The sequence below is a fragment of the Ranitomeya imitator genome, chromosome 4 (genome assembly GCF_032444005.1).
Source record: "Ranitomeya imitator isolate aRanImi1 chromosome 4, aRanImi1.pri, whole genome shotgun sequence".
Classification (NCBI taxonomy): Eukaryota; Metazoa; Chordata; class Amphibia; order Anura; family Dendrobatidae; genus Ranitomeya; species Ranitomeya imitator.
The window spans coordinates 678074811-678102296 of NC_091285.1; the positions used below are offsets into that span (position 1 = coordinate 678074811).

Here is a 27486-nt window from a genome sequence, read left to right on the forward strand (position 1 = left end):
CCTATTATATGGTATGGAGCGCCATGTGGGGCCTATTATATGGTATGGAGCGCCATGTGGGGGACTGCTGTACTGTATGGAGCACCATGGGGGGCCCATTATACGGTATGGGCATTCAGAGTAGAATTTCAATATTTGCAGATGACACCTAAACTCTGCAGGGTAATTAATACAGAGGAGGACGATTTTATATTACAGGATGATTTATGTAAACTAGAAGCTTGGGCTGACAAATGGCAAATGAGCTTTAATGGGGATAAATGTAAGGTCATGCACTTGGGTAGAAGTAATAAGATGTATAATTATGTGCTTAATTCTAAAACTCTGGGCAAAACCGTCAATGAAAAAGACCTGGGTGTATGGGTGGATGACAAACTCATATTCAGTGGCCAGTGTCAGGCAGCTGCTACTAAGGCAAATAAAATAATGGGATGCATGAAAAGAGGCATAGATGCTCATGAGGAGAACATAATTTTACCTCTATACAAGTCACTAGTTTGACCACACTTAGAATACTGTGCACAGTTCTGGTCTCCGGTGTATAAGAAAGACATAGCTGAACTAGAGCGGGTGCAGAGAAGAGCGACCAAGGTTATTAGAGGACTGGGGGGTCTGCAATACCAAGATAGGTTATTACACTTGGGGCTATTTAGTTTGGAAAAACGAAGGCTAAGGGGTGATCTTATGTTAATGTATAAATATATGAGGGGACCGTACAAAGACCTTTCTGATGATCTTTTTAATCATAGACCTGAGACAGGAACAAGGGGGCATCCTCTACGTCTGGAGGAAAGAAGGTTTAAGCATAATAACAGACGCGGATTCTTTACTGTAAGAGCAGTGAGACTATGGAACTCTCTGCCGTATGATGTTGTAATGAGTGATTCATTAGTTACATTTAAGAGGGGACTGGATACCTTTCTGGAAAAGTATAATTTTACAGGGTATACAGTGGGGCAAAAAAGTATTTAGTCAGTCAGTAATAGTGCAAGTTCCACCATTTAAAAAGATGAGAGGCGTCTGTAATTTACATCATAGGTAGACCTCAACTATGGGAGACAAACTGAGAAAAAAAAATCCAGAAAATCACATTGTCTGTTTTTTTAACATTTTATTTGCATATTATGGTGGAAAATAAGTATTTGGTCAGAAACAAAATTTCATCTCAATACTTTGTAATATATCCTTTGTTGGCAATGACAGAGGTCAAACGTTTTCTGTAAGTCTTCACAAGGTTGCCACACACTGTTGTTGGTATGTTGGCCCATTCCTCCATGCAGATCTCCTCTAGAGCAGTGATGTTTTTGGCTTTTCGCTTGGCAACACGGACTTTCAACTCCCTCCAAAGGTTTTCTATAGGGTTGAGATCTGGAGACTGGCTAGGCCACTCCAGGACCTTGAAATGCTTCTTACGAAGCCACTCCTTCGTTGCCCTGGCAGTGTGCTTTGGATCATTGTCATGTTGAAAGACCCAGCCACGTTTCATCTTCAATGCCCTTGCTGATGGAAGGAGGTTTGCACTCAAAATCTCACGATACATGGCCCCATTCATTCTTTCATGTACCCGGATCAGTCGTCCTGGCCCCTTTGCAGAGAAACAGCCCCAAAGCATGATGTTTCCACCACCATGCTTTACAGTAGGTATGGTGTTTGATGGATGCAACTCAGTATTCTTTTTCCTCCAAACACGACAAGTTGTGTTTCTACCAAACAGTTCCAGTTTGGTTTCATCAGACCATAGGACATTCTCCCAAAACTCCTCTGGATCATCCAAATGCTCTCTAGCAAACTTCAGACGGGCCCGGACATGTACTGGCTTAAGCAGTGGGACACGTCTGGCACTGCAGGATCTGAGTCCATGGTGGCGTAGTGTGTTACTTATGGTAGGCCTTGTTACATTGGTCCCAGCTCTCTGCAGTTCATTCACTAGGTCCCCCCGCGTGGTTCTGGGATTTTTGCTCACCGTTCTTGTGATCATTCTGACTCCACGGGGTGGGATTTTGCGTGGAGCCCCAGATCGAGGGAGATTATCAGTGGTCTTGTATGTCTTCCATTTTCTAATTATTGCTCCCACTGTTGATTTCTTCACTCCAAGCTGGTTGGCTATTGCAGATTCAGTCTTCCCAGCCTGGTGCAGGGCTACAATTTTGTTTCTGGTGTCCTTTGACAGCTCTTTGGTCTTCACCATAGTGGAGTTTGGAGTCAGACTGTTTGAGGGTGTGCACAGGTGTCTTTTTATACTGATAACAAGTTTAAACAGGTGCCATTACTACAGGTAATGAGTGGAGGAAAGAGGAGACTCTTAAAGAAGAAGTTACAGGTCTGTGAGAGCCAGAAATCTTGATTGTTTGTTTCTGACCAAATACTTATTTTCCACCATAATATGCAAATAAAATGTTAAAAAAACAGACAATGTGATTTTCTGGATTTTTTTTTCTCAGTTTGTCTCCCATAGTTGAGGTCTACCTATGATGTAAATTACAGACGCCTCTCATCTTTTTAAGTGGTGGAACTTGCACTATTGCTGACTGACTAAATACTTTTTTGCCCCACTGTATATACTACATTCCTTGTTAGGGCGTTGATCCAGGGAACTAGTCTGATTGCCGTATGTGGAGTCGGGAAGGAATTTTTTTCCCCAATGTGGAGCTTACTCTTTGCCACATGGGGTATTTTGCCTTCCTCTGGATCATGTTAGGGCATGTTAGGTTAGGCTATGGGTTGAACTAGATGGACTTATAGTCTTCCTTCAACCTTAATAACTTTGTAACTATGGGGGGCTGCTATACTGTATGGAGCACCATAGGGGGCCCGCTGTACTGTATTAAGCGCCATGTGGGGCCAGCTGTGCTGTATGGCGCGCCATAGGGGGCCCGCTGTGGTGTATGGATCGCCATGGTGGGCCAGCTGTGCTGTATGGAGCGCCATAGGGGGCCCGCTGTGCTGTATGGAGCGCCATAGGGGGCCCGCTGTGCTGTATGGAGCGCCATAGGGGGCCCGCTGTGCTGTATGGATCGCCATGGGGGGCCAGCTGTGCTGTATGGATCGCCATGGGGGGCCAGCTGTGCTGTATGGAGCGCCATAGGGGGCCCGCTGTGCTGTATGGATCGCCATGGGGGGCCAGCTGTGCTGTATGGAGCGCCATAGGGGGCCAGCTGTGCTGTATGGAGCGCCATAGGGGGCCCGCTGTGCTGTATGGAGCGCCATAGGGGGCCCGCTGTGCTGTATGGAGCGCCATGGGGGGCCAGCTGTGCTGTATGGAGCGCCATAGGGGGCCCGCTGTGCTGTATGGATCGCCATGGGGGGCCAGCTGTGCTGTATGGAGCGCTATAGGGGGCCCGCTGTGCTGTATGGAGCGCTATAGGGGGCCCGCTGTGCTGTATGGAGCGCCATGGGGGGCCAGCTGTGCTGTATGGAGCGCCATAGGGGACCCGCTGTGCTGTATGGAGCGCCATGGGGGGCCAGCTATGCTGTATGGAGCGCCATAGGGGGCCCGCTGTGCTGTATGGAGCGCCATGGGGGGCCAGCTGTGCTGTATGGAGCGCCATGGGGGGCCAGCGGTGCTGTATGGAGCGCCATAGGGGGCCCGCTGTGCTGTATGGAGCGTCATGGGGGGCCAGCTGTGCTGTATAAAGCGCCATAGGGGACCCGCTGTGCTGTATGGAGCGCCATGGGGGGCCAGCTATGCTGTATGGAGCGCCATAGGGGGCCCGCTGTGCTTTATGGAGCGCCATGGGGGGCCAGCTGTGCTGTATGTAGCGCCATGGGGGGCCAGCGGTGCTGTATGGAGCGCCATAGGGGGCCCGCTGTGCTGTATGGAGCGCCATGGGGGGCCAGCTGTGCTGTATGGAGCGCCATGTGGGGCCGCTGTACTGTATGCAGCGCCATAGGGGGCCCGCTGTGCTTTATGGAGCGCCATGGGGGGCCAGCTGTGCTGTATGGAGCGCCATAGGGGGCCCGCTGTGCTGTATGGAGCGTCATGGGGGGGCCAGCTGTGCTGTATGGAGCGCCATGTGGGGCCGCTGTACTGTATGGAGCGCCATAGGGGGCCCGCTGTGCTGTATGGAGCGCCATGGGGGGCCAGCTGTGCTGTATGGAGCGCCATGTGGGGCCGCTGTACTGTATGGAGCACAATAGGGGGCCCGCTGTACTGTATTAAGCGCCATGTGGGGCCAGCTGTGCTGTATGGCGCGCCATAGGGGGCCCGCTGTGGTGTATGGATCGCCATGGTGGGCCAGCTGTGCTGTATGGAGCGCCATAGGGGGCCCGCTGTGCTGTATGGAGCGCCATGGGGGCCCGCTGTGCTGTATGGAGCGCCATGGGGGGCCCGCTGTGCTGTATGGAGCGCTATAGGGGGCCCGCTGTGCTGTATGGAGCGCCATGGGGGGCCAGCTGTGCTGTATGGAGCGCCATAGGGGACCCGCTGTGCTGTATGGAGCGCCATGGGGGGCCAGCTATGCTGTATGGAGCGCCATAGGGGGCCCGCTGTGCTGTATGGAGCGCCATGGGGGGCCCGCTGTGCTGTATGGAGCGCCATGGGGGGCCAGCTGTGCTGTATGGAGCGCCATGGGGGGCCAGCGGTGCTGTATGGAGCGCCATAGGGGGCCCGCTGTGCTGTATGGAGCGTCATGGGGGGCCAGCTGTGCTGTATGAAGCGCCATAGGGGACCCGCTGTGCTGTATGGAGCGCCATGGGGGGCCAGCGGTGCTGTATGGAGCGCCATGGGGGGCCCGCTGTACTGTATGGAGCGCCATGGGGGGCCGCTGTACTGTATGGAGCGTCATGTGGGGCCGCTGTACTGTATGGAGCGCCATGTGGGGCCGCTGTTCTGTATGGAGCGCCATGTGGGGCCGCTGTACTGTATGGAGCGCCATGTGGGGCCGCTGTTCTGTATGGAGTGCCATGTGGGGCCGCTGTACTGTATGGAGTGCCATGTGGGGCCGCTGTACTGTATGGAGCGCCATGTGGGGCCGCTGTTCTGTATGGAGCGCCATGTGGGGCCGCTGTACTGTATGGAGCGCCATGTGGGGCCGCTGTTCTGTATGGAGCGCCATGGGGGGCCGCTGTTCTGTATGGAGCGCCATGTGGGGCCGCTATACTGTATGGAGCGCCATGTGGGGCCGCTGTACTGTATGGAGTGCCATGTGGGGCCGCTGTACTGTATGGAGCGCCATGTGGGGCCGCTGTACTGTATGGAGCGCCATGTGGGGCCGCTGTACTGTATGGAGCGCCATGGGGGGCCGCTGTTCTGTATGGAGCGCCATGTGGGGCCGCTGTACTGTATGGAGTGCCATGTGGGGCCGCTGTACTGTACGGAGCGCCATGTGGGGCCGCTGTACTGTACGGAGCGCCATGTGGGGCCGCTGTACTGTACGGAGCGCCATGTGGGGCCGCTGTACTGTACGGAGCGCCATGTGGGGCCGCTGTACTGTACGGAGCGCCATGTGGGGCCGCTGTACTGTATGGAGCGCCATGTGGGGCCGCTGTACTGTATGGAGTGCCATGGGGGGCCGCTGTTCTGTATGGAGTGCCATGTGGGGCCGCTGTACTGTATGGAGTGCCATGTGGGGCCGCTGTACTGTATGGAGCGCCATGTGGGGTCGCTGTACTGTATAAGGCGCCATGGGGGAAGTACAGGGGGAAGAATCATACTGTCATGGGATGGGGTTACCTTTCTTTGTCGGGGGACTGAGGGGGTACAGTAGGGTCAGTACTGTGGGGGTATCGTACTGTGTTTGGGGGCACTTTTCTTTGCATTATACTTATCGGTATTATTCAAAGTTTTTTCCATTCGCTGGTATTATATTTAGGCACTTGGGTCATACGCTTCTTACTGCTCTTACATAACAGATTCCAATATTTTGTTCTAATATCTATTAATTAAAATGTACTTTGTTTGTGGGAAACCACTGAAGTTTGTTTACATATGAGAATTTTGAGAATTACATTTGATAAGGAAAAATTTCTTCAATTGTAGACCATTTTTTTAATAAACATCGAGGTTGGCCCGCAACTCTGTCCAAGCTTTTAATTTTAGTCCCCTGTGTATTTGAGTCTGACATCCCTGGTGTGGTCATATTACAGTGCGGACCTCCGTATTACAGTGCGGACCTCCGTATTACAGTGCGGACCTCCGTATTACAGTGCGGACCTCCATATTACAGTGCGGACCTCCGTATTACAGTGCGGACCTGGCAACTTAGTGTTGACCCCATAATAGTGTAGACCCTGTAACTCAGCGTGGACCCCCATATTAGTGTAGACCCTGTAACTCAGCGTGGACCCCCATATTGGTGTAGACCCTGTAACTCAGCGTGGACCCCCATATTAGTGTAGACCCTGTAACTCCGCGTAGACCCCTATATTAGTGTAGACCCTGTAACTCCGCGTGGACCCCCATATTAGTGTAGACCCTGTAACTCAGCGTGGACCCCCATATTAGTGTAGACCCTGTAACTCAGCATAGACCCCTATATTAGTGTAGACCCTGTAACTCAGCGTGGACCCCCATATTACAGTGTAGACCCTGTAACTCAGCATAGACCCCTATATTAGTGTAGACCCTGTAACTCAGCGTGGACCCCCATATTACAGTGTAGACCCTGTAACTCAGCGTGGACCCCCATATTACAGTGTAGACCCTGTAACTCAGCGTGGACTCCCATATTACAGTGTAGACCCTGTAACTCAGCGTGGACCCCCATATTACAGTGTAGACCCTGTAACTCAGCGTGGACTCCCATATTACAGTGTAGACTCTGTAACTCAGCGTGGACCCCCATATTACAGTGTAGACCCTGTAACTCAGCGTGGACCCCCATATTACAGTGTAGACCCTGTAACTCAGCGTGGACTCCCATATTACAGTGTAGACCCTGTAACTCAGCGTGGACCCCCATATTACAGTGTAGACACTGTAACTCAGCGTGGACCCCCATATTACAGTGTAGACCCTGTAACTCAGCGTGGACCCCCATATTACAGTGTAGACCCTGTAACTCAGCGTGGACCCCCATATTACAGTGTAGACCCTGTAACTCAGCGTGGACCCCCATATTACAGTGTAGACCCTGTAACTCAGCGTGGACCCCCATATTACAGTGTAGACTCTGTAACTCAGCGTGGACTCCCATATTACAGTGTAGACCCTGTAACTCAGCGTGGACCCCCATATTACAGTGTAGACTCTGTAACTCAGCGTGGACCCCCATATTACAGTGTAGACTCTGTAACTCAGCGTGGACCCCCATATTACAGTGTAGACTCTGTAACTCAGCGTGGACCCCCATATTACAGTGTAGACCCTGTAACTCAGCGTGGACCCCCATATTACAGTGTAGACCCTGTAACTCAGCGTGGACTCCCATATTACAGTGTAGACACTGTAACTCAGCGTGGACCCCCATATTACAGTGTAGACCCTGTAACTCAGCGTGGACTCCCATATTACAGTGTAGACCCTGTAACTCAGCGTGGACCCCCATATTACAGTGTAGACTCTGTAACTCAGCGTGGACCCCCATATTACAGTGTAGACTCTGTAACTCAGCGTGGACCCCCATATTACAGTGTAGACTCTGTAACTCAGCGTGGACCCCCATATTACAGTGTAGACCCTGTAACTCAGCGTGGACCCCCATATTACAGTGTAGACCCTGTAACTCAGCGTGGACCCCCATATTACAGTGTAGACCCTGTAACTCAGCGTGGACCCCCATATTACAGTGTAGACCCTGTAACTCAGCGTGGACTCCCATATTACAGTGTAGACACTGTAACTCAGCGTGGACCCCCATATTACAGTGTAGACCCTGTAACTCAGCGTGGACTCCCATATTAGTGTAGACACTGTAACTCAGCGTGGACCCCCATATTACAGTGTAGACCCTGTAACTCAGCGTGGACGCCTATATTACAGTGTAGACCCTGTAACTCAGCGTGGACCCCCATATTACAGTGTAGACCCTGTAACTCAGCGTGGACCCCCATATTACAGTGTAGACCCTGTAACTCCGCGTGGACTCCCATATTACAGTGTAGACCCTGTAACTCCGCGTGGACCCCCATATTACAGTGTAGACTCTGTAACTCAGCGTGGACCCCCATATTACAGTGTAGACTCTGTAACTCAGCGTGGACCCCCATATTACAGTGTAGACCCTGTAACTCAGCGTGGACCCCCATATTACAGTGTAGACCCTGTAACTCAGCGTGGACCCCCATATTACAGTGTAGACTCTGTAACTCAGCGTGGACCCCCATATTACAGTGTAGACCCTGTAACTCAGCGTGGACCCCCATATTACAGTGTAGACACTGTAACTCAGCGTGGACCCCCATATTACAGTGTAGACCCTGTAACTCAGCGTGGACGCCTATATTACAGTGTAGACCCTGTAACTCAGCGTGGACCCCCATATTAGTGTAGACCCTGTAACTCAGCGTGGACCCCCATATTACAGTGTAGACCCTGTAACTCAGCGTGGACTCCCATATTACAGTGTAGACCCTGTAACTCCGCGTGGACCCCCATATTACAGTGTAGACTCTGTAACTCAGCGTGGACCCCCATATTACAGTGTAGACTCTGTAACTCAGCGTGGACCCCCATATTACAGTGTAGACCCTGTAACTCAGCGTGGACCCCCATATTACAGTGTAGACCCTGTAACTCAGCGTGGACCCCCATATTAGTGTAGACCCTGTAACTCAGCGTGGACCCCCATATTACAGTGTAGACCCTGTAACTCAGCGTGGACTCCCATATTACAGTGTAGACCCTGTAACTCCGCGTGGACCCCCATATTACAGTGTAGACTCTGTAACTCAGCGTGGACCCCCATATTACAGTGTAGACACTGTAACTCAGCGTGGACCCCCATATTACAGTGTAGACCCTGTAACTCAGCGTGGACGCCTATATTACAGTGTAGACCCTGTAACTCAGCGTGGACCCCCATATTAGTGTAGACCCTGTAACTCAGCGTGGACCCCCATATTACAGTGTAGACCCTGTAACTCAGCGTGGACCCCCATATTACAGTGTAGACTCTGTAACTCAGCGTGGACCCCCATATTACAGTGTAGACCCTGTAACTCAGCGTGGACCCCCATATTACAGTGTAGACCCTGTAACTCAGCGTGGACTCCCATATTACAGTGTAGACACTGTAACTCAGCGTGGACCCCCATATTACAGTGTAGACCCTGTAACTCAGCGTGGACTCCCATATTACAGTGTAGACACTGTAACTCAGCGTGGACCCCCATATTACAGTGTAGACCCTGTAACTCAGCGTGGACGCCTATATTACAGTGTAGACCCTGTAACTCAGCGTGGACCCCCATATTACAGTGTAGACCCTGTAACTCAGCGTGGACTCCCATATTACAGTGTAGACCCTGTAACTCAGCGTGGACCCCCATATTACAGTGTAGACCATGTAACTCAGCGTGGACCCCCATATTACAGTGTAGACCCTGTAACTCAGCGTGGACCCCCATATTACAGTGTAGACCCTGTAACTCAGCGTGGACCCCCATATTACAGTGTAGACCATGTAACTCAGCGTGGACTCCCATATTACAGTGTAGACCCTGTAACTCAGCGTGGACCCCCATATTACAGTGTAGACCCTGTAACTCAGCGTGGACCCCCATATTACAGTGTAGACCCTGTAACTCAGCGTGGACCCCCATATTACAGTGTAGACCCTGTATCTCAGCGTGGACCCCCATATTACAGTGTAGACCATGTAACTCAGCGTGGACCCCCATATTACAGTGTAGACCCTGTAACTCAGCGTGGACCCCCATATTACAGTGTAGACCCTGTAACTCAGCGTGGACTCCCATATTAGTGTAGACACTGTAACTCAGCGTGGACCCCCATATTACAGTGTAGACCCTGTAACTCAGCGTGGACGCCTATATTACAGTGTAGACCCTGTAACTCAGCGTGGACCCCCATATTACAGTGTAGACCCTATAACTCAGCGTGGACGCCTATAACTCGGCATAGATTAGTTACAGGCCACGGCGTGGACGTGCTGGGATACAGCAGTGATAACGTGGCTGATAACAGAGAGCAGAGTATCTGGCTTGAGCAGGGGCTGGGAGAATAGGAAATTGCATAAAGGAAAACAGCCAGCACCACCACTTACCTATTATATCATTATATCTGCATGCTGGGAGTTGTTGTCCTGGACCACACATGAATGCAATGTCATGAGGAGCGCTGGCTGCTTACACCCTGTATAACACTATTCAGAAGGAGTCCTTTAATCCCGGAGACTTGTCGATTGTCGGATTTTGTGTATTAAAGTAATGAGCATTGTCGTTATCCTGATCATACAATCAGATTGCACCAATCTGATAGTTCTAATGAGACGTGCTGCATTACTACTGATCGTCCAGCAGAGGGCAATGAATGAATGGTCTGCAGTACTGCTTATGGTCCAGCAGAGGGCGCAGCTCTCACACTCTTCGCCTCCCCCCACAGATGCGGTTTATGCTGCTGTTCAGCCGGCAGGGGAAGCTGCGCTTACAGAAGTGGTACGTGGCCACCTCCGAGAGGGAGAAGAAGAAGCTGGTGCGGGACCTGATGCAGACCGTCCTCAGCCGCAAACCCAAGATGTGCAGCTTCCTGGAGTGGAAGGACCTCAAGGTGGTCTATAAGCGGTGAGTGCGGCCAAAAGTCCAGAGAAGGGGTCACTGCTGCGGGGGCTTCTCATCCATGGAGGGGGCTCACTGACCATTCTGCCTCTGCTCCATTCATTGTCTATGGGACTGTTGGATTAGCTGAGCCCTGCATGGGGCTATTCCCATAGATACTGACTGGAGCGGAGGCCGAGGATGTGCAGCGCCGCTCAGCGCAGACCCAGTTATCTATATCGGGGCCACTGGAGGCTCTGACCAGCCGGACCACCAGCCATCATTGTTATCCCCTCCGCCGGATGTGGTAAAGTCCAATCTATCAACATAAAATATAAGCACACAGATCAGTCAACGCCAAAAGTTTAAAAAAGCTGTCGGTCTAAAACGATGACACAGACCACTTTTTTTAAAGAGTGAATGGAGCGGAGCGCAGCCCTTGGCTTTTTCTTGCAGTGCTATAAAGATTAGTGGAGCGGAGCGCAGCCCTCGGCTTTTACTGACAGTGCGATGAAGAATGAATGGAGCGGAGCGCAGCCCTCGGCTTTTTCCGGCAGTGCTATAAAGAGTGAATGGAGCGGAGCGCAGCCCTCGGCTTTTTCCGGCAGTGCTATAATGAGTGAATGGAGCGGAGCGCAGCCCTCGGCTTTTTCCAGCAGTGCTATAGAGTGAATGGAGCGGAGCGCAGCCCTCGGCTTTTTCCAGCAGTGCAATAGAGTGAATGGAGCAGAGCGCAGCCCTCGGCTTTTTCCGGCAGTGCTATAAAGAGTGAATGGAGTGGAGCGCAGCCCTCGGCTTTTTCCGGCAGTGCTATAAAGAGTGAATGGAGCGGAGCGCAGCCCTCGGCTTTTTCCGGCAGTGCTATAAAGAGTGAATGGAGCGGAGCGCAGCCCTCGGCTTTTTCCTGCAGTGCTATAAAGAGTGAATGGAGCGGAGCACAGCCCTCGGCTTTTTCCGGCAGTGCTATAAAGAGTGAATGGAGCGGAGCGCAGCCCTCTGCTTTTTCCGGCAGTGCTATAAAGAGTGAATGGAGCGGAGCGCAGCCCTCTGCTTTTTCCGGCAGTGCTATAAAGAGTGAATGGAGCGGAGTGCAGCCCTCGGCTTTTTCCGGCAGTGCTATAAAGAGTGAATGGAGCGGAGCGCAGCCCTCTGCTTTTTCCGGCAGTGCTATAAAGAGTGAATGGAGCGGAGCGCAGCCCTCTGCTTTTTCCGGCAGTGCTATAAAGAGTGAATGGAGCGGAGTGCAGCCCTCGGCTTTTTCCGGCAGTGCTATAAAGAGTGAATGGAGCGGAGCGCAGCCCTCTGCTTTTTCCGGCAGTGCTATAAAGAGTGAATGGAGCGGAGCGCAGCCCTCGGCTTTTTCTGGCAGTGCTATAGATTGAATGGAGCGGAGTGCAGCCCTCGGCTTTTTCCGGCAGTGCTATAAAGAGTGAATGGAGCGGAGCGCAGCCCTCGGCTTTTTCCGGCAGTGCTATAAAGAGTGAATGGAGCGGAGCGCAGCCCTCGGCGGTAAGTCTCCGGAGCCCAAGCTGACAGATTCGCACATATGCGGAAGGGGTTAATAGGATGGGGATCGGGGAATTCATGGCTGCTGAATATTCCCAAAGATAAAGCGCAGCCCCATAAGTTTAGTGATAAAGGTCCGGACATGTAGCGGCCATCTCTGGCCCCTGGCTCCTCTCCCTCTCAGGCCTGTGGCCATGCTGGAGGAGACGAGGGTGCTGCGAATGTATAAGGCTACGTTCACACTAGCGTTGTGCGCCGCTGCGTCGGCGACGCGACGCACAACGCACCGAAAAACGCGTGCAAACGCACGCAAAAACGCTGCGTTTTTCGACGCATGCGTCGTTTTTTGACGAAAACCGGACGCAAGAAAAATGCAACTTGTTGCGTTTTCTTGGTCCAACGCTAGCGTCAAAAATGACGCACGTGTCGGAAACGCAACAAGCAAAAACGCATGCGTCCCCCATGTTAAACATAGGGGCGCATGACGCTTGCATCGCCGCTGCGTCGCCCGACTCTAGCGCGACGCACACTAGCCGAACGCTAGTGTGAACGTAGCCTAACACCACCCCCCCCTGATGGAGGGCGACGGCCCCCAACATGTCCGCACGGCTCTCCTGCCACTTCTCGCCCTTCTCTATTCCAGATACGCCAGCCTGTATTTCTGTTGTGCCGTGGAGGATCAGGACAACGAGCTGCTGACCCTGGAGCTGATTCACCGATACGTGGAGCTGCTGGACAAGTATTTCGGCAGCGTAAGTTTCTCTGCCAGACACGCTCAGCCGGAGGGGGCTTAGTAATACACTGGAGGTGGACAGTGCACCCATCCCCCATATTTCTTATAAACAACCTCTCCTGCTCAGAAGAATTAGCCCACACTCCCCTGGTAAACCGCATCCACAATCACAGGCTACATATGTAATCCTGGCAGTGGTTTACAGCACAGTATGCTGCCCCAATGTACAACACCGCCCATCATCCGCACATATAGCTGTATGGTCTGAAAAAAGCAGTGTCCAGACCTAAGATGTATCCTCTACATATGTATTATCCGAGGTATAACCACTGTAATGCTACCTCTATGTACAAGAATATAACTACTATACTACTGCCCCTATATACAAGAATATAACTACTATAATACTGCCCCCTATGTACAAGAATATAACTACTATAATACTGCCCCCTATGTACAAGAATATATCTACTATAATACTGCCCCTATGTACAAGAATATAACTACTATAATACTGCCCTATGGACAAGAATATAACTAATATAATACTGCTCCTATGTACAAGAATATACCTACTATAATACAGCTCCTATGTACAAGAATATAACTACTATAATACAGCTCCTATGTACAAGAATATAACTACTATAATACAGCTCCTATGTACAAGAATATAACTACTATAATACTGCTCCTATGTACAAGAATATAACTACTATAATACAGCTCCTATGTACAAGAATATAACTACTAAAATACTGCCCCTACGTACAAGAATATAACTACTATAATACTGCCCCTACGTACAAGAATATAACTACTATAATACTGCCCCTATATACAAGAATATAACTACTATAATACTGCCCCTATGTACAAGAATATAACTACTATAATACTGCCCCTATGTACAAGAATATAACTACTATAATACTGCTCCTATGTACAAGAATATACTATAATACTGCCCCCTATGTACAAGAATATAACTACTATATTACTGCCCCTACGTACAAGAATATAACTACTATAATACTGCCCCTAAGTACAAGAATATAACTACTATAATACTGCCCCTACGTACAAGAATATAACTACTATAATACTGCCCCTATGTACAAGAATATAACTACTATAATACTGCCCCCTATACACAAGAATATAACTACTATAATACTGCCCCTATATACAAGAATATAACTACTATAATACTGCCCCATATACAAGAATATAACTACTATAATACTGCCCCTATGTACAAGAATATAACTACTATAATACTGCTCCTATGTACAAGAATATAACTACTATAATACTGCTCTATATACAAGAATATAACTACTATAATACTGCCCCTAAGTACAAGAATATAACTACTATAATACTGCCCCTATGTACAAGAATATAACTACTATAATACTGCCCCTATGTACAAGAATATCTATATATATAATTGTCTAAGGGTTTTTCCGTCTGTCTTTCTGTCTGTCTGTCTTTCTGTCTGTCTGTCCTGGAAATCCCGGATCTCTGATTGGTCGAGGCCGCCAGGCCTCGACCAATCAGCAATGGGCACAGCGACGATGATGTCATAATGGTTGCCATGGCGACGATGATGTCATAAAGGTTGCCTCGACCAATCAGCGACGGGCACAGTCTGCCGCGAATTCTGGAATCATCATTGTCCATATATTACGGGGACATGCATATTCTAGAATACCCGATGCGTTAGAATCGGACCACAGTCTAATAACTACTATAATACTGCCCCTATGTACAAGAATATAACTCCTATAATACTGCTCCTATGTACAAGAATATAACTACTATAATACTGCCCCTATATACAAGAATATAACTACTATAATACTGCTCCTATGTGCAAGAATATAACTACTATAATACTGCCCCTATATACAAGAATATAACTACTATAATACTGCCCCATATACAAGAATATAACTACTATAATACTGCCCCTATGTACAAGAATATAACTCCTATAATACTGCTCCTATGTACAAGAATATAACTACTATAATACTGCCCCTATATACAAGAATATAACTACTATAATACTGCTCCTATGTGCAAGAATATAACTACTATAATACTGCTCCTATGTACAAGAATATAACTACTATAATACTGCCCCCTATGTACAAGAATATAACTACTATAATACTGCCCCTATGTACAAGAATATAACTACTATAATACTGCCCCTATATACAAGAATATAACTACTATAATACTGCTCCTATGTGCAAGAATATAACTACTATAATACTGCTCCTATGTGCAAGAATATAACTACTATAATACTGCTCCTATGTACAAGACTATAACTACTATAATACTGCCCCCTATGTACAAGAATATAACTACTATAATACTGCTCCTATGTACAAGAATATAACTACTGTAATACTGCTCCTATGTACAAGAATATAACTACTATAATACTGCCCCCTATGTACAAGAATATAACTACTATAATACTGCCCCTATGTACAAGAATATAACTACTATAATACTGCCCCTATATACAAGAATATAACTACTATAATACTGCCCCTATGTACAAGAATATAACTACTATAATACTGCTCCTATGTACAAGAATATACTATAATACTGCCCCCTATGTACAAGAATATAACTACTATATTACTGCCCCTACGTACAAGAATATAACTACTATAATACTGCCCCTAAGTACAAGAATATAACTACTATAATACTGCCCCTACGTACAAGAATATAACTACTATAATACTGCCCCTATGTACAAGAATATAACTACTATAATACTGCCCCCTATACACAAGAATATAACTACTATAATACTGCCCCTATATACAAGAATATAACTACTATAATACTGCCCCTATGTACAAGAATATAACTACTATAATACTGCCCCTATGTACAAGAATATCTATATATATAATTGTCTAAGGGTTTTTCCGTCTGTCTTTCTGTCTGTCTGTCTTTCTGTCTGTCTGTCCTGGAAATCCCGGATCTCTGATTGGTCGAGGCCGCCAGGCCTCGACCAATCAGCAATGGGCACAGCGACGATGATGTCATAATGGTTGCCATGGCGACGATGATGTCATAAAGGTTGCCTCGACCAATCAGCGACGGGCACAGTCTGCCGCGAATTCTGGAATCATCATTGTCCATATATTACGGGGACATGCATATTCTAGAATACCCGATGCGTTAGAATCGGACCACAGTCTAATAACTACTATAATACTGCCCCTATGTACAAGAATATAACTACTATAATACTGCCCCTATATACAAGAATATAACTACTATAATACTGCTCCTATGTGCAAGAATATAACTACTATAATACTGCCCCTATATACAAGAATATAACTACTATAATACTGCCCCATATACAAGAATATAACTACTATAATACTGCCCCTATGTACAAGAATATAACTCCTATAATACTGCTCCTATGTACAAGAATATAACTACTATAATACTGCCCCTATATACAAGAATATAACTACTATAATACTGCTCCTATGTGCAAGAATATAACTACTATAATACTGCTCCTATGTACAAGAATATAACTACTATAATACTGCCCCCTATGTACAAGAATATAACTACTATAATACTGCCCCTATGTACAAGAATATAACTACTATAATACTGCCCCTATATACAAGAATATAACTACTATAATACTGCTCCTATGTGCAAGAATATAACTACTATAATACTGCTCCTATGTGCAAGAATATAACTACTATAATACTGCTCCTATGTACAAGACTATAACTACTATAATACTGCCCCCTATGTACAAGAATATAACTACTATAATACTGCTCCTATGTGCAAGAATATAACTACTGTAATACTGCTCCTATGTACAAGAATATAACTACTATAATACTGCCCCCTATGTACAAGAATATAACTACTATAATACTGCCCCTATGTACAAGAATATAACTACTATAATACTGCTCCTATGTACAAGAATATAACTACTGTAATACTGCTCCTATGTACAAGAATATAACTACTATAATACTGCCCCCTATGTACAAGAATATAACTACGATAATACTGCCCCTATGTACAAGAATATAACTATTATAATACTGCCCCCTATGTACAAGAATATAACTACTATAATACTGCCCCTATGTACAAGAATATAACTACTATAACACTGCCCCTATGTACAAGAATATAACTACGATAATACTGCCCCTATGTACAAGAATATAACTATTATAATACTGCCCCCTATGTACAAGAATATAACTACTATAATACTGCCCCTATGTACAAGAATATAACTACTATAATACTGCCCCTATGTACAAGAATATAACTACTATAATACTGCCCCCTATGTACAAGAATATAACTACTATAATACTGCTCCTATGTACAAGAATATAACTACTATAACACTGCCCCTATGTACAAGAATATAACTACGATAATACTGCCCCTATGTACAAGAATATAACTATTATAATACTGCCCCCTATGTACAAGAATATAACTACTATAATACTGCCCCTATGTACAAGAATATAACTACTATAATACTGCTCCTATGTACAGGAATATAACTATTATAATACTGCCCCCTATGTACAAGAATATAACTACTATAATACTACTATGTACAAGAATATAACTACTATAATACTGCCCCTATGTACAAGAATATAACTACGATAATACTGCCCCTATGTACAAGAATATAACTATTATAATACTGCCCCCTATGTACAAGAATATAACTACTATAATACTGCCCCTATGTACAAGAATATAACTACTATAATACTGCCCCTATGTACAAGAATATAACTACTATAATACTGCCCCTATGTACAAGAATATATTTGGAGCAATTTCTTAGATTTTTATTGTTTTTTTCAAAAAAATTGAAATTTAAGCAGCATTGTCAAAGTAATTTTTCTGCAGCACTCACTGTCCTGTGTACGGTTCCTACTGTTTTATGAGTCTCCACATTGACCCTCGGGTCACACTATAATGATGCACCTACACTGACCACCCCGCCCTGTGTGTTCCCTACAGGTGTGTGAGCTGGACATCATATTTAACTTTGAGAAGGCGTATTTTATCCTTGATGAATTCTTGATGGGAGGCGAAATCCAGGACACATCCAAGAAGAGCGTCCTGAAGGCAATAGAGCAGTCAGACATGCTACAAGAGGTGACACCTCCTTACCTTTCCTCTTATGAATGTGGAACTTTTATGAATCCCAACCTCTGTCACCCTATTTTCTTGTTTGTCCCTCGTCTGGTACATCTCTTCATCTCTCTCCTTCTGAACCCCCTCACCCCCTTCCTTGTTCCCACCATTCCCCCTCCCTCCGTCCCCCCCCCCCCCCACACACACACTTCCTCAGTCTCGCCCCCGCACGTACTCCTGCTGTTTCGCCCCTACCCACATTTCCTCCTATCGCGCCCCTCCCGCATTTCCTCCGTCTCGCCCCCGCCCGCACTTCCTCCGTCTCGCCCCCGCCCGCACTTCCTCCGTCTCGCCCCCTCCCGCACTTCCTCCGTCTCGCCCCCTCCCGCACTTCCTCCGTCTCGCCCCCTCCCGCACTTCCTCCGTCTCGCCCCCGCCCGCACTTCCTCCGCCTCGCCCCCTCCCGCTCTTCCTCCATCTCGCCCCCTCCCGCACTTCCTGTCTCGCCCCCTCCCGCACTTCCTCTGTCTCGCCCCCTCCCGCACTTCCTCGGTCTCGCCCCCTCCCGCACTTCCTCGGGCTCGCCCCCTCCCGCACTTCCTCCGTCTCGCCCCCGCCCGCACTCCCTCCGCCTCGCCCCCGCCCGCACTTCCTCCGTCTCGCCCCCGCCCGCACCCCCGCCCGCACTCCCGTCGTCCTCCCTTTCCGCTTTCGGGCGTGAGTCTTTGTGTTTCTCGCTCACTTGTTACATTGGTCTCTTTATTTTCCTTTGTGCCTCACTCGCTCACTGGCCAGTCTCTCTCTCTCTCTGTGCTCACTGGCCAGTCTCTCTCTCTCTGTGCTCACTGGCCAGTCTCTCTCTCTCTGTGCTCTCTTGCCAGTCTCTCTCTCTCTCTGCTCTCTGGCCAGTCTCTCTCTCTCTGTGCTCACTGGCCAGTCTCTCTCTCTCTCTGTGCTCTCTTGCCAGTCTCTCTCTCTCTGTGCTCTCTTGCCAGTCTCTCTCTCTCTCTGTGCTCTCTTGCCAGTCTCTCTCTCTGCTCTCTGGCCAGTCTCTCTCTCTGTGCTCACTGGCCAGTCTCTCTCTCTCTGTGCTCACTGGCCAGTCTCTCTCTCTCTGTGCTCACTGGCCAGTCTCTCTCTCTCTCTGTGCTCACTGGCCAGTCTCTCTCTCTCTCTCTGTGCTCACTGGCCAGTCTCTCTCTCTCTGTGCTCTCTGGCCAGTCTCTCTCTCTCTCTGCTCTCTGGCCAGTCTCTCTCTCTGTGCTCACTGGCCAGTCTCTCTCTCTCTGTGCTCTCTGGCCAGTCTCTCTCTCTCTGTGCTCACTGGCCAGTCTCTCTCTCTCTGTGCTCTCTTGCCAGTCTCTCTCTCTCTCTGCTCTCTGGCCAGTCTCTCTCTCTGTGCTCACTGGCCAGTCTCTCTCTCTCTGTGCTCTCTGGCCAGTCTCCCTCTCTCTCTGTGCTCTCTGGCCAGTCTCTCTCTCTCTGTGCTCACTGGCCAGTCTCTCTCTCTCTGTGCTCACTGGCCAGTCTCTCTCTGTGCTCTCTGGCCAGTCTCTCTCTCTCTGCTCTCTGGCCAGTCTCTCTCTCTCTCTGTGCTCACTGGCCAGTCTCTCTCTCTCTCTGTGCTCACTGGCCAGTCTCTCTCTCTGTGCTCACTGGCCAGTCTCTCTCTGTGCTCTCTGGCCAGTCTCTCTCTCTCTGCTCTCTGGCCAGTCTCTCTCTCTCTCTGTGCTCACTGGCCAGTCTCTCTCTCTCTCTGTGCTCTCTGGCCAGTCTCTCTCTCTGTGCTCACTGGCCAGTCTCTCTCTCTGTGCTCACTGGCCAGTCTCTCTCTCTCTCTGTGCTCTCTGGCCAGTCTCTCTCTCTCTGCTCTCTGGCCAGTCTCTCTCTCTCTGTGCTCACTGGCCAGTCTCTCTCTCTCTGTGCTCTCTTGCCAGTCTCTCTCTCTCTGTGCTCTCTTGCCAGTCTCTCTCTCTGCTCTCTGGCCAGTCTCTCTCATTGTGCTCACTGGCCAGTCTCTCTCTCTCTGTGCTCACTGGCCAGTCTCTCTCTCTCTGTGCTCACTGGCCAGTCTCTCTCTCTCTCTGTGCTCTCTGGCCAGTCTCTCTCTCTCTGCTCTCTGGCCAGTCTCTCTCTCTCTGTGCTCACTGGCCAGTCTCTCTCTCTCTGTGCTCTCTTGCCAGTCTCTCTCTCTGTGCTCTCTTGCCAGTCTCTCTCTCTGCTCTCTGGCCAGTCTCTCTCTCTGTGCTCACTGGCCAGTCTCTCTCTCTCTCTGTGCTCACTGGCCAGTCTCTCTCTCTCTGTGCTCACTGGCCAGTCTCTCTCTCTGTGCTCTCTTGCCAGTCTCTCTCTCTCTCTGCTCTCTGGCCAGTCTCTCTCTCTGTGCTCACTGGCCAGTCTCTCTCTCTCTGTGCTCTCTGGCCAGTCTCTCTCTCTCTCTGTGCTCACTGGCCAGTCTCTCTCTCTCTGTGCTCACTGGCCAGTCTTTCTCTCTCTGTGCTCTCTTGCCAGTCTCTCTCTCTCTCTGTGCTCTCTTGCCAGTCTCTCTCTCTCTCTGCTCTCTGGCCAGTCTCTCTCTCTGTGCTCACTGGCCAGTCTCTCTCTCTCTGTGCTCTCTGGCCAGTCTCTCTCTCTCTCTGTGCTCTCTGACCAGTCTCTCTCTCTCTGTGCTCACTGGCCAGTCTCTCTCTCTCTGTGCTCACTGGCCAGTCTCTCTCTCTCTGTGCTCTCTGGCCAGTCTCTCTCTCTCTGCTCTCTGGCCAGTCTCTCTCTCTGTGCTCTCTGGCCAGTCTCTCTCTCTCTCTGTGCTCACTGGCCAGTCTCTCTCTCTCTCTCTCTCTGTGCTCACTGGCCAGTCTCTCTCTCTCTCTGCTCTATGGCCAGTCTCTCTCTCTCTCTCTCTCTGTGCTCACTGGCCAGTCTCTCTCTCTCTGTGCTCACTGGCCAGTCTCTCTCTCTGTGCTCTCTTGCCAGTCTCTCTCTCTCTCTCTGCTCTCTGGCCAGTCTCTCTCTCTGTGCTCTCTGGCCAGTCTCTCTCTCTCTGTGCTCTCTGGCCAGTCTCTCTCTCTCTGTGCTCACTGGCCAGTCTCTCTCTCTCTGTGCTCTCTTGCCAGTCTCTCTCTCTCTCTGCTCTCTGGCCAGTCTCTCTCTCTGTGCTCACTGGCCAGTCTCTCTCTCTCTCTGTGCTCTCTGGCCAGTCTCTCTCTCTCTGTGCTCTCTGACCAGTCTCTCTCTGTGCTCACTGGCCAGTCTCTCTCTCTCTCTGTGCTCACTGGCCAGTCTCTCTCTCTCTCTGTGCTCTCTGGCCAGTCTCTCTCTCTGCTCTCTGGCTAGTCTCTCTCTCTCTCTGTGCTCTCTGGCCAGTCTCTCTCTCTCTGTGCTCACTGGCCAGTCTCTCTCTCTCTCTCTGTGCTCACTGGCCAGTCTCTCTCTCTCTGCTCTCTGGCCAGTCTCTCTCATTGTGCCTCACTTGCTCACTTTCTCTCTGCTCTATGGCCAGTCTCTCTCTCTCTGCTCTCTCTGTGCTCTCTGGCCAGTCTCTCTCTCTCTCTCTCTCTCTTTGCTCTCTGGCCAGTCTCTCTCTCTGTGCTCTCTGGCCAGTCTCTCTCTCTGTGCTCTCTGGCCAGTCTCTTTCTCTGTGCTCTCTGGCCAGTCTTTCTCTGTGCTCTCTGGCCAGTCTCTCTCTCTGCTCTCTGGCCAGTCTCTCTCTCTGTCCCCTCTGGAGCCAGTCTCTCTCTCTCTCTTTGCTCTCTGGCCAGTCTCTCTCTCTCTCTGTGCTCTCTGGCCAGTCTCTCTCTCTCTCTCTGTGCTCTCTGGCCAGTCTCTCTCTCTTTGCTCTCTGGCCAGTCTCTCTCTCTCTGTGCTCACTGGCCAGTCTCTCTCTGCTCTCTGGCCAGTCTCTCTTTGTGCCTCACTTGCTCATTTTCTCTCTGCTCTCTGGCCAGTCTCTCTCTCTCTCTTTGCTCTCTGGCCAGTCTCTCTCTCTGTGCTCTCTGGCCAGTCTCTCTCTCTGTGCTCTCTGGCCAGTCTCTTTCTCTGTGCTCTCTGGCCAGTCTCTTTCTCTGTGCTCTCTGGCCAGTCTCTTTCTCTGTGCTCTCTGGCCAGTCTCTTTCTCTGTGCTCTCTGGCCAGTCTCTTTCTCTGTGCTCTCTGGCCAGTCTCTTTCTCTGTGCTCTCTGGCCAGTCTCTGTCTCTCTCTCTCTGTCCCCTCTGGAGCCAGTCTCTCTCTCTCTCTTTGCTCTCTGGCCAGTCTCTCTCTCTCTCTCTCTCTCTCTGTGCTCTCTGGCCAGTCTCTCTCTCTCTCTCTCTCTGTGCTCTCTGGCCAGTCTCTCTCTCTCCCTCTCTGTGCTCTCTGGCCAGTCTCTCTCTCTTTGCTCTCTGGCCAGTCTCTCTCTCTCTGTGCTCACTGGCCAGTCTCTCTCTCTGCTCTCTGGCCAGTCTCTCTCATTTTGCCTCACTTGCTCACTTTCTCTCTGCTCTATGGCCAGTCTCTCTCTCTCTCTCTCTCTCTCTGCTCTCTCTGTGCTCTCTGGCCAGTCTCTCTCTCTCTCTCTTTGCTCTCTGGCCAGTCTCTCTCTCTCTCTCTTTGCTCTCTGGCCAGTCTCTCTCTCTGTGCTCTCTGGCCAGTCTCTCTCTCTCTTTGCTCTCTGGCCAGTCTCTCTCTCTGTGCTCTCTGGCCAGTCTCTCTCTCTGTGCTCTCTGGCCAGTCTCTTTCTCTGTGCTCTCTGGCCAGTCTTTCTCTGTGCTCTCTGGCCAGTCTCTGCTCTCTGGCCAGTCTCTCTCTCTCTCTCTCTCTCTGTCCCCTCTGGAGCCAGTCTCTCTCTCTCTCTCTCTCTTTGCTCTCTGGCCAGTCTCTCTCTCTGTGCTCTCTGGCCAGTCTCTCTCTCTCTCTCTGTGCTCTCTGGCCAGTCTCTCTCTCTTTGCTCTCTGGCCAGTCTCTCTCTCTCTGTGCTCACTGGCCAGTCTCTCTCTCTGCTCTCTGGCCAGTCTCTCTCATTTTGCCTCACTTGCTCACTTTCTCTCTGCTCTATGGCCAGTCTCTCTCTCTCTGTGCTCTCTGGCCAGTCTCTCTCTCTCTCTTTGCTCTCTGGCCAGTCTCTCTCTCTCTCTCTTTGCTCTCTGGCCAGTCTCTCTCTCTGTGCTCTCTGGCCAGTCTCTTTCTCTGTGCTCTCTGGCCAGTCTCTTTCTCTGTGCTCTCTGGCCAGTCTCTCTCTCTGCTCTCTGGCCAGTCTCTCTCTCTCTCTCTGTTCCCTCTGGAGCCAGTCTCTCTCTCTCTCTTTGCTCTCTGGCCAGTCTCTCTCTCTCTGTGCTCTCTGGCCAGTCTCTCTCTCTCTCTCTGTGCTCTCTGGCCAGTCTCTCTCTCTTTGCTCTCTGGCCAGTCACTCTCTCTCTGTGCTCTCTGGCCAGTCTCTCTCTCTCTCTCTCTGTGCTCTCTGGCCAGTCTCTCTCTCTCTGTGCTCTCTGGCCAGTCTCTCTCTCTCTCTCTCTCTCTGTGCTCTCTGGCCAGTCTCTCTCTCTCTTTGCTCTCTGGCCAGTCTCTCTCTCTCTCTCTCTCTCTCTGTGCTCTCAGGCCAGTCTCTCTCTCTGTGCTCTCTGGCCAGTCTCTCTCTCTCTCTGTGCTCTCTGGCCAGTCTCTCTCTCTTTGCTCTCTGGCCAGTCACTCTCTCTCTGTGCTCTCTGGCCAGTCTCTCTCTCTCTCTCTGTGCTCTCTGGCCAGTCTCTCTCTCTCTGTGCTCTCTGGCCAGTCTCTCTCTCTCTCTCTCTCTCTCTGTGCTCTCTGGCCAGTCTCTCTCTCTCTTTGCTCTCTGGCCAGTCTCTCTCTCTCTCTGCTCTCTGGCCAGTCTCTCTCTCTCTCTGTGCTCTCTGGCCAGTCTCTCTCTCTCTCTCTCTGTGCTCTCTGGCCAGTCTCTCTCTCTTTGCTCTCTGGCCAGTCTCTCTCTCTCTGTGCTCTCTGGCCAGTCTCTCTCTCTCTGTGCTCTCTGGCCAGTCGCTCTCTCTGTGCTCTCTGGCCAGTCTCTCTCTCTCTGTGCTCTCTGGCCAGTCTCTCTCTCTCTCTCTTTGCTCTCTGGCCAGTCTCTCTCTCTCTGTGCTCTCTGGCCAGTCTCTCTCTCTGCTCTCTGGCCAGTCTCTCTCTTTGCTCTCTGGCCAGTCTCTCTCTCTGTGCTCTCTGGCGAGTCTCTTTCTCTGTGCTCTCTGGCCAGTCTCTCTCTCTCTGCTCTCTGGCCAGTCTCTTTCTCTGTGCTCTGGCCAGTCTCTCTCTCTGTGCTCTCTGGCCAGTCTCTTTCTCTCTGCTCTCTGGCCAGTCTCTCTCTCTGCTCTCTGGCCAGTCTCTCTCTGTGCTCCCTGGCCAGTCTCTCTCTGCTCTCTGGACACTCTCTCTCTCTCTCTCTCTCTGTGCTTTCTGGCCAGTCTCTCTCTCTCTCTGCTCTCTGGCCAGTCTCTCTCTCTGTGCTCTCTGGCCCGTCTCTCTCTCTCTCTCTCTCTGTGCTCTCTGGCCAGTCTCTCTCTCTTTGCTCTCTGGCCAGTCGCTCTCTCTCTTTGCTCTCTGGCCAGTCTCTCTCTCTCTGTGCTCTCTGGCCAGTCTCTCTCTCTCTGTGCTCTCTGGCCAGTCTCTCTCTCTCTCTGTGCTCTCTGGCCAGTCTCTCTCTCTGTGCTCTCTGGCCAGTCTCTCTGCTCTCTGGCCAGTCTCTCTCTCTGTGCTCTCTGGCCAGTCTCTCTCTCTCGCTCTCTGGCCAGTCTCTCTCTGCTCTCTGGACACTCTCTCTCTCTGTGCTCTCTGGCCAGTCTCTCTCTCTCTGCTCTCTGGCCAGTCTCTCTCTCTGTGCTCTCTGGCCAGTCTCTCTCTCTGTGCTCTCTGGCCAGTCTCTCTCTGCTCACTCTCTCTCTCTCTCTCTCTCTGTGCTCTCTGGCCAGTCTCTCTGCTCACTCTCTCTCTCTCTCTCTCTCTGTGCTCTCTGGCCAGTCTCTCTCTCTCTCTGCTCTCTGGCCAGTCTCTCTCTCTCTCTGTGCTCTCTGGCCAGTCTCTCTCTGCTCTCTGGACACTCTCTCTCTCTCTGTGCTCTCTGGCCAGTCTCTCTCTCTGCTCTCTGGCCAGTCTCTCTCTCTCTCTGTGCTCTCTGGCCAGTCTCTCTCTCTCTCTCTCTCTCTGTGCTCTCTGGCCAGTCTCTCTCTCTTTGCTCTCTGGCCAGTCTCTCTCTCTCTTTGCTCTCTGGCCAGTCTCTCTCTCTCTGTGCTCTCTGGCCAGTCTCTCTCTGTGCTCTCTGGCCAGTCTCTCTCTCTCTGTGCTCTCTGGCCAGTGTCTCTCTCTCTCTTTGCTCTCTGGCCAGTCTCTCTCTCTCTGTGCTCTCTGGCCAGTCTCTCTCTCTCTCTTTGCTCTCTGGCCAGTCTCACTCTCTCTCTCTGTGCTCTCTGGCCAGTCTCTCTCTCTGTGCTCTCTGGCCAGTCTCTCTCTCTCGCTCTCTGGCCAGTCTCTCTCTGCTCTCTGGACACTCTCTCTCTCTCTGTGCTCTCTGGCCAGTCTCTCTCTCTCTGCTCTCTGGCCAGTCTCTCTCTCTGTGCTCTCTGGCCAGTCTCTCTCTGCTCACTCTCTCTCTCTCTCTCTCTCTCTCTGTGCTCTCTGGCCAGTCTCTCTCTGCTCACTCTCTCTCTCTCTCTCTCTCTCTCTGTGCTCTCTGGCCAGTCTCTCTCTCTCTCTGCTCTCTGGCCAGTCTCTCTCTCTCTGTGCTCTCTGGCCAGTCTCTCTCTCTGTGCTCTCTGGCCAGTCTCTCTCTGCTCTCTGGACACTCTCTCTCTCTCTGTGCTCTCTGGCCAGTCTCTCTCTCTCTCTCTGCTCTCTGGCCAGTCTCTCTCTCTCTCTGTGCTCTCTGGCCAGTCTCTCTCTCTCTCTCTCTGTGCTCTCTGGCCAGTCTCTCTCTCTTTGCTCTCTGGCCAGTCTCTCTCTCTCTTTGCTCTCTGGCCAGTCTCTCTCTCTCTGTGCTCTCTGGCCAGTCTCTCTCTCTGTGCTCTCTGGCCAGTGTGTCTCTCTCTCTCTCTTTGCTCTCTGGCCAGTCTCTCTCTCTCTGTGCTCTCTGGCCAGTCTCTCTCTCTCTCTTTGCTCTCTGGCCAGTCTCTCTCTCTCTCTTTGCTCTCTGGCCAGTCTCTCTCTCTCTCTTTGCTCTCTGGCCAGTCTCTCTCTCTCTTTGCTCTCTGGCCAGTCTCTCTCTCTCTGTGCTCTCTGGCCAATCTCTCTCTCTGTGCTCTCTGGCCAGTCTCTCTCTCTCTCTGTGCTCTCTGGCCAGTCTCTCTCTCTCTCTCTTTGCTCTCTGGCCAGTCTCACTCTCTCTCTCTGTGCTCTCTGGCCAGTCTCTCTCTCTGTGCTCTCTGGCCAGTCTCTCTCTGCTCTCTGGACACTCTCTCTCTCTGTGCTCTCTGGCCAGTCTCTCTCTCTCTGCTCTCTGGCCAGTCTCTCTCTCTGTGCTCTCTGGCCAGTCTCTCTCTGCTCACTCTCTCTCTCTCTCTCTCTCTCTCTCTCTCTCTCTCTCTCTCTGTGCTCTCTGGCCAGTCTCTCTCTGCTCACTCTCTCTCTCTCTCTCTCTCTCTCTCTGTGCTCTCTGGCCAGTCTCTCTCTCTCTCTGCTCTCTGGCCAGTCTCTCTCTCTCTGTGCTCTCTGGCCAGTCTCTCTCTGCTCTCTGGACACTCTCTCTCTCTCTCTCTCTGTGCTCTCTGGCCAGTCTCTCTCTCTGCTCTCTGGCCAGTCTCTCTCTCTCTCTGTGCTCTCTGGCCAGTCTCTCTCTCTCTCTGTGCTCTCTGGCCAGTCTCTCTCTCTTTGCTCTCTGGCCAGTCTCTCTCTCTTTGCTCTCTGGCCAGTCTCTCTCTCTCTGTGCTCTCTGGCCAGTCTCTCTCTCTGTGCTCTCTGGCCAGTCTCTCTCTCTCTCTCTGTGCTCTCTGGCCAGTCTCTCTCTCTGTGCTCTCTGGCCAGTCTCTCTCTCTTTGCTCTCTGGCCAGTCTCTCTCTCTTTGCTCTCTGGCCAGTCTCTCTCTCTCTGTGCTCTCTGGCCAGTCTCTCTCTCTGTGCTCTCTGGCCAGTCTCACTCTCTCTCTCTGTGCTCTCTGGCCAGTCTCTCTCTCTGTGCTCTCTGGCCAGTCTCTCTCTCTCGCTCTCTGGCCAGTCTCTCTCTGCTCTCTGGACACTCTCTCTCTCTGTGCTCTCTGGCCAGTCTCTCTCTCTGCTCTCTGGCCAGTCTCTCTCTCTGTGCTCTCTGGCCAGTCTCTCTCTGCTCACTCTCTCTCTCTCTCTCTCTCTGTGCTCTCTGGCCAGTCTCTCTCTGCTCACTCTCTCTCTCTCTCTCTCTGTGCTCTCTGGCCAGTCTCTCTCTCTCTGCTCTCTGGCCAGTCTCTCTCTCTCTCT

At 50.4% G+C, this 27486-nt stretch overlaps 1 protein-coding gene across 1 annotated transcript in view; it reads left to right on the forward strand.

Moving 5' to 3' along the window:
* AP1S1 (adaptor related protein complex 1 subunit sigma 1) overlaps nt 1-27486 on the forward strand; it is a 51341-nt gene that overhangs the window by 16332 nt on the left and 7523 nt on the right. The window contains exons 2-4 of the mRNA XM_069767343.1: nt 10502-10680; nt 12803-12911; nt 17987-18124. Of these exons, the coding sequence (XP_069623444.1) occupies nt 10502-10680; nt 12803-12911; nt 17987-18124 (426 nt within the window). The remainder of the gene's footprint in view (nt 1-10501; nt 10681-12802; nt 12912-17986; nt 18125-27486) is intronic.